Source organism: Micropterus salmoides, unplaced genomic scaffold (genome assembly GCF_014851395.1).
Source record: "Micropterus salmoides isolate LMB-PRFRI ecotype aquatic unplaced genomic scaffold, ASM1485139v1 Ms_hic_scaffold_21, whole genome shotgun sequence".
Lineage (NCBI taxonomy): Eukaryota > Metazoa > Chordata > Actinopteri > Centrarchiformes > Centrarchidae > Micropterus > Micropterus salmoides.
Window position 1 is genome coordinate 17,710,879 of NW_024041262.1, and position 7,764 is coordinate 17,718,642.

The 7,764-nt window shown below is 44.3% G+C and overlaps 1 protein-coding gene across 1 annotated transcript; it reads right to left on the bottom strand.

Annotated features, from left to right (window-relative positions):
- Window positions 1–4,212: 4,212 nt before the first annotated feature.
- On the bottom strand, window positions 4,213–6,517 carry LOC119916519. Its single transcript, XM_038736559.1, has one exon. It carries the CDS (start codon window positions 6,076–6,078, stop codon window positions 4,213–4,215), a length of 1,866 nt encoding a protein of 621 aa, XP_038592487.1. The 5' UTR covers window positions 6,079–6,517.
- Window positions 6,518–7,764: the final 1,247 nt, after the last annotated feature.

The following is a 7,764-nucleotide window of genomic DNA, read 5'->3' on the forward strand; positions in this document are numbered from 1 at the left end:
CCACTCTAATTCTCAGCCTATTCCTAGACAGGTAACATAAGCCACTATCCCTCCACAGTAACAGCCCCTAACCCATTACCGCATCAAGAAAAAGTAAGGAGGGGGGGTCGATATACAGGGCAGCCAGGAAGTATTGGGACAGTGATACATTTTTGTTGTGTTGCCTGTATTCCATATCATTGGAGTTTAAATAAAACTACCTTTTTTCCCCCTTTTTCTTTTAATGCTTACACCCACATCAGATAAACACTATGGTAACTGTAGTCTTTCTTAGTCACCCATTCTTGGGGGTCAAAAAGTAACTGGGCAAGTTAACACACATTTTCATATTTAATTAGCAGTCAGTGACTGATGATAATCTAAAATCGATGACCCATTGACACGCCACTTGCTTGTGTTTTACCGTCACTCTGGTCTTCCACAAGTGAAACACATGATCAGTTGGATTGAGATCAGGTGACTGACTCAGGTATTAAGACTCACTATACAAAAACACTCAAAAAAAAACAAACTCTTTTCTTTACGCTTAGGATCATTAATCTAAAATTCGGGGGAATATTTATAAACAGGGTTACCAGTCCGACACTGTTCACCCAATAAACCTAAAAACAGCCTTGTCACTGTTTAATTATACATCCAATGTGCTAAAGTAGAGGCCAAACAATGACAATCAGCACTCTCCTAATACTTTCCGAATGCACATTATATGCACAGTAAATAGTGCTTGTCAAAGGAAGAAAGAGACAGATAGAGGAAACTTAGTGTCTTGTCCCCATGTCCTGCTGTCACATCCAGCCGGCCTCAGATGAATACAAACACTTCCTGCTGCTGAGAGGGGAACATCCGTGGTCTGTGTATATGTGTGGCAGGATAGTGGGGGTCAACAGCATTGTGTGTAGTCCACAAAAGCACACACACATGTCCATATATCAAACGGCACAAACACTTTGGAGCTATTCATTTGAGGCAACATAAGATCAAATCAAATCAAAGCACCCTCATACAATGAAAAGGCACAGGGGCAGCACAGGAACACAGACACCACTTTGTATCTAAAAACACACAAAAAAATACAGGGGTGTCCAGAAACAAAGTTTAAGGCCACACTGACACACAAGGAGTGTTTTCTTCCTGACTAGCCAGTGGAAAACAGGCAGGAGTGCACACTGAAATCAATGTCAGACACCTGAACAAAGCAGTTTAGCCAAGGACAGCTGAGAGCACGTTAGGCATGCATCCTCGTGAATGTCCTTCCAAATACAGGCAGGGAAATTAAAATCCCATTCAGGCCCCCACGGGAGTCATGCAGTGGAAGGTTACATAACTGTCGGCCGCAACAGTGATGGCTTCCTCTCAAAAAGGAAAAAAAAGGGGATCTGCCCTGTTTTGACTAACCTCCCAGGAAAGAGCGGATACAACCTGGGCACAGTGGAACAAGTAGAAAAGACTTATACAGGTGAACACGTCAACTGACAAATGCCATATGGCTACAAGGAGCTCTTGCCAAGTTCTGGTCTTTCTCCTTCCTGTAAGCTACACACCATGCCCTTAAACACACTGCCAGCTAATTCTCCAGCCCAGAAAAGTACAGCTGAAGATGTTCTGTGGATTATCTCTGCAAGGAAACCACGTGCTGGCATTTGTGGACAAATGCAAGGGTCCACCTTAATTAATCTACTGAGCATGCACACAATGCAGGCTACTAGCCAATCACATCTCTAGCAAGCGGGTTGGCTATTCTGCTTCACGTGACATTGAAGTTAGGTTTACCCACCTGTGCTGCTCTGTGGGATGCTACTGACAGACAACTCCATGGCCAATGCGAGTGCTGCAAGGCGCTCTCCCTGCTTTGAGAGGAAGGGAACTGGTGCAACTAAGCTCAACTCGACCGTTTAATGCCATTATTAACACTACTTACAGCTTTAGCCAACCAAGACAGTGCCCAGCAGAGAGGAGTACAGGGCCCTCCCACCTGCACCTTTTACATAAATATTTAAGGAGCTACTAATTTCATTCTGGCACTAAAAAAATAAATTATTATGGAACTATTTGAAAATGTGGATCCATCAGAAGCTATGTGTAAATGTAATCTTTGATGTAATATTATAAAGTGAAGACTTGTTTGTTGTGGAAGAACAACCAATTTATTCAGTAGGTGCAAAAGGAATAATGTGTCAACTTTTCATCAATATGCATGTCTGAACATAAAATACCATGCATGTAACAAGAGAGTCTCTTGTCTGGTGTGCTAGAGCCTTCTCTTGAGATGTAAATGGCTCAGAGAGAGATAGAGGGAGAGGGAAAGAGACTAGGAGAAATGTTTTCATTAAGTGCCCTTCAACATCTTGTTTTTTTCACTCAATTTTCTCTTGCTCCAAACTGCAAATGGCTGTTGAAAATAATAATAATAACAATAATAATAATAATAATAAGTGAAAAAAATAAATGCGCATGCAGGGCTTCACTTTTTCCCCTTCCCTTAAATGTGAAGATTATCTATCTCTGATTACCACCAAAACCTGGGTTGCCTAGCAACACACAATTAACAAGTATGTTTTCCGATCGACGGCAAGGACTGCCCATTATCAGATGAAGTTACTGAAGCAACAAATGTCAGCTACATGCAAATGAGTTTGTTGTTCTAAAAGTGTCGTTGGGGGGGCTTGTGACCTTGGAAAGCAGCATATATTAGCATGAAACGCAAAAAAGGACTTCAACCTCCTCAATCTTGCACCTCACTTCTTATTTCCTTGACAACACATGAAGGGAAGCCACTTCATAAAAGTCATTACTCTATAACAAGTGCAGCAACCCACAGACCCATTAGAGATGCAGGCAAGATGCAGGGTTATATGGCTAAAAGCAAGGTTAAAAGATTTAATTCTTCACTAAGCTCATCAGAACTCATCAGCAGGGAAATATATCAACTTGTTAAGGGAAAACAAAAAGGCCTTTCTGTATATAAATAAGCTGAGATGATGCCCTGCTTGAGAATTCACACTCACAGTAAACTGAGCATAAAAAGCTGCCACACTATTAGTATTAACTTCATATGAGACAAACAAGCTCAACATGTTTATGTATTCTGTGAGGCCAGTTTTGTCTTGAATTATTGTACGCAGCAGCATGGTTAAGAGACCTTCAAAAGCGGAACATTTCTTTCATTACTCTCACTCTATAAAAAAGTAAATCAGTTCTTAAAAATTGTCAATCATGTTAATGTCTTATATACTGCTTCAACTATGGGATTTGTTTTTGAAAAATTGGCAAGTTAGTGAAAACAGCACAGAGAAGAAGATATTCACTTTCTACTACTTTTCAAATTGAGCAGTTAGAGAACAAATTTCCTTTACTGTCTGAGGTGAGAATGATTTAGTATATTGTAAGTATAGCAAACAAATAAAATATATGCAAGAATTTGTAGCGTCACTACTATGAAATCAGAATTTCAAGACAGACAGGGTGTCTACAAAAACAGTTTCCTATTATAGTGTACACAATTATACATCCAATTACTGTAATTGGATTTGAGGCAGTTAATCCCCTGATTAGGAGAGAGTACAGTGTAAAATAGAATGAAGGTAACTCTACATCATAGAAATAAACTTCTCCATACTAAAGACAAATGTTTGTGTTTCTGACATTTACTAACTCCAAATTAAGAGAACAACTAGTTAACACTATCCTGTATCTGGTTGTTGTTTTCTTGCCAAATTATTCTGCAAGTGCTCACCAATGTTTATTGTAAAATTTTCACCACAGCAAGTGAACAAACCACGTACAAGAAACCTTCAATAAGGAAGGTGGGGCTTCAAAACAACTCCAAAAGCAAACCATTGCTTCAAAAAGATTCTGACCAATAAACTAAGGGAAAGGAAAAGACAAAAATACTGACCTCATTAACGTGCTGCGCATAAAAAATATTTTAACTTGGTGATGAGACAGGATCCCCTCCGGCAAATGACATAACTGTTGCAATACATGTATAAATAGTTGCATAATAAAAAAAAAAAAAAAACACCTCTCAAAGCAAAGCTGCTTAACTTGTCAGATGCATCTTACATGCGGCTACTCCATTTAAAAAGAACTGTCTGACTGTCTGATTTTTTGTAGTATGCCAAAAACAAATCTATCATACAAATCTCACTATGCATCTAATCTATGAAATCAGAAAAACAAAAGTATTACCAATACCTACATTAAAAATATAAATCAGCAACAAGGACAGAGGAGAGAGGGTTTGAAGAAATTAGTAAGGTGAGGTTTGACATTACTTGTGTCAGGTGTGGGGGCCATGGTTGAGACTATGACAGGTGGACCAGTGCGACGTCCTACCATCTTGGTGTTGTTTTGGTATTGCGCTTGGAGAGTGGAGGAAGAAGTTACGGGAACAATTGTGTTTTCAGGAGCAGCATTGATCCCTTTCCGGAGAAGTTGGGGGCTGTGAAGAGGGCTTTGCGCTGCTACTGGCGATGTTAGGGGAAGGTTGGGGGCTCTCTTCATCAGCTCCATGGGGGAATAGGAGCCAGAGAAGGTTTTGGGCGCCAATCCAGGGGTGCCCGGAGCTGGTGGAGGCTGTTGTCCAAGAGCAGACATGGCAAGACCGGTGTGGGCATTGTACATGTTGAGGGGTCTTCCCTGAGTCATACCACTGCTATATCCTCCAGGGCTAACTGGGAATGCTCCAGTTGCCATGGGTCGTGCTCCTGGGTAGGTGGTGGTCTCCAGGAGGTGTTGGGAGGGTGCGCTGCTGGGTCTTCTCCCAAGAAATTCTCCCATCCTCGGGGACACAGTCTGGATGGTGGTGGGAGGTTGCTGCATCAGGCTGGGGTCCATGGTCAAACCCTGAGGCTGCATGTAGAGGTCACTGCGGTGGGTGAAGCTGTTGGATCGGGCACGTGTTGCCATTCCGCCTGCCTTGCAACCAAGCACCACACGGGACAGAACACGGGCTTGGGCCAAGTTTGGGGCCACAGAGCGGACATCATGGTCCTCCATCATTCCCAGCGTGGCAGTGGAATCAAAGCCATGTTGCAGCAGGAGAGTGATGGTGCTCTCAGCCAAGCCTTCAGCTCGCAGGAAAGACAAAAAGGTAGGGTCCACCATCTTCTTAGGGTCTGCAGCACTGGGATGGTGAGATGGCAGGCTGGATGTCATTCCAGCTGTGGCAGCCACCATGGCTGAGCTGGGGTCATAGTTTGGGTCATAAGGCAGCCTCTGGGAGGCCACAGCTCCATAACCCCGGGGGAGAGCTCCGTCCATTCCCTGAGAAGCGGGGTCCACCACAGATCTGGTGGCAGCTGGCTGGCAGGGGTCCAGTGACAAGCTGTTGATTATGTTATAAGCTTGATGATCAGAGAAAGACGGTGGCTCAGCAGCATAAATAGGAAGATGGGGCTGAACCCCGTAGAATGCGGGAGAGGGAGAGCTGCCACCAATACGCTGGCCGTCTGGGATCATCTTAGATCCCAGAGTTTCCCTGTACAAACGGCTCAGCTCATGAACGGGAGGGGGAGGAGGTGGCGGGGGAGGAGGAGGGGGAGGGGGCATAGTGGTAGACGTAGAGGCAAGCACGGAAGGTGTAGCCCTTGCCTGTCCTTGATCCCAGATAGTCCTCACCCCCCCAGCACTGGGCCCATAATGCAAGGCTGATCTGGTGAGCATGTGCTGGTTATCCCTATAAAACCCAGACTCTTCATGCGGTTGACCAGATAAGGTAGTGTCAGCCAGGTAATAATCCTGAGGTGGTGCAGAGGCCCGGCCTGCCATCAGTTGCCTAAGGTAGATGCTGTTGCTCAGATCAGGCATAGAGTTCTTCCTCAGTAGCTGCTGCACATGCCGGTCCTGCTGGATCGGCCTGTACAGCGATGGCTGGAGGACTGGATCCTGTTTCTCACCAAGACCTAAGTGAAAACAAATTCCACAGTCTTCCCCGCCGAGTGCCAAAGAATTCCTATGCCCTGCAATGTTGCCACAGTAGTGACAGCGACTTGCAGTCGTCTTCTGGCCTTCAGTCCATTGAAGACCCCGCTGGCCCAGAGCGCCAACAAAATGCGACTGCTCACTTGAGTTAGGCATCAGTGAAGACAATAAAGACAGCTATAAAAGCGGAAAATAGGCCCTGGTATTGTGTTTCAACTCTCCAGTTACACTCACCCCCAGTCAAAAGGGAGGACTGGAGAGGAGAGGAGAAAAGGTGAGACATGAGGTACCCTTTTACCTGATCTGCAGCTGTAGGTCCCCCCTCCCCTCACTCTTAAGGCTGTGCTATCATGTAGCTCCCTGCTGGCAGCCTATCTAAATAATTCAGCCCTGGAAACATTAGAAATCCATGGAGGAGAGAGGCACAACATGACAAACAGAGAGAGTACACATATACATGCAGACAGAAACAAAACCCCAAAACAAAACCACACCTTTAGGGCGCAGCTCTATTCCATTCTACAGCAGGGGCCATGTTTGCGCTGGGCATGACGCTTAAATTCCAAACAAAGACAGAGGGTAAAGAAATTGGGGGTAAAACCACATGCTGGACAATGCAAACAGAAAAGAAGGAGGGGTCGACACACGCTAATCCAATGGGGTTGATGCACGCCATTGGCAGGGATAGTTCTCTCCTCTACAGCGTTTGTCACAAGGGGATTAGCGTCAAACTAAAACCTGCTTAAATCCACTGCCCCCTGTGACATCACTTGAACCAGATAGTGTACACAGCCAGCACGCTGCTGAGGTCCCTGAATGTGATCCCGGAGTGTAAAGCTACAGTGTTTATGGTGCTTAGTGGTTACTACTTCGATGGCCTGCAGCCGGCATCCCTCTGGGCATGAATGGTCGTGCCCAGAGGGACCGGAGAGGGTGGGAACTGACCAGCTTGCTGTGTGTCCCTGTAGAGAGAGAAGGTGGGGGGGAGGTAGGGTACAAAGATCAGACACACATGTACTAGAGATCCACTCAAACCATGGAGAGTGGACTCCTCTACTGGACAAAAAGAAAAAAAAATCACATATGTATAGGCATATACATACAAATGCCCATACAGAGAAGAGGAAAAAGCATGCAACCATGCAGGGTCTTTGTAATCAATCAAGTTGTATCATTTATCAAGGTTCGAGTCATTTTTTATTTTTATCCATATATATATTAGGGCTAAAATGATTTATATCAGATGAATCAGAAAAAAAGAATGACCATTCTAACTGCCAAGATGACATCTTCTAATTGCTTGGTTTGCTTGACCAACTGTTAAAGACCCAGAAGACACTCGGAGAAAAGCAACAGGAGTTATAAAGAAAAATATTTATATCTTGAAAAGTGTCCCGTATTACTGTCAAAACAAGGCCATGCAATGTTTGCTTCACAACATTTTGCTTTACAAAATGAATCAGCATGAACTGCAGTTGAGTCTTATTTCCCTTCACAGAGCTTGCACTTTGCTACTACATACACCAGATGTACAACAGAGCAGATGTGGCTTATCTGAGATGTTGGCATCAGAGAGATAATAACTGCCGGTGTTTACTTTCCGTGACAAGAGCAATGCGAACAAAAAACAGCAGCAGTAGGAGAAGAAAAGGGAGCTTTGATAAGTGTGTGATGAGAAAGAAGCTGATAAGATGGGAGGCTGCCCGCCTCTCAGACAGACAGCGTGGGATAGGACAAGGCAGGAGGGGAAAGGTATATGATTGGACTGCACTGGACTGTGACAACTAGATGGCTTCAAGCCTTTTTTATTCTGTGCTTTATTTCTGTTGAAATTGGCAACAG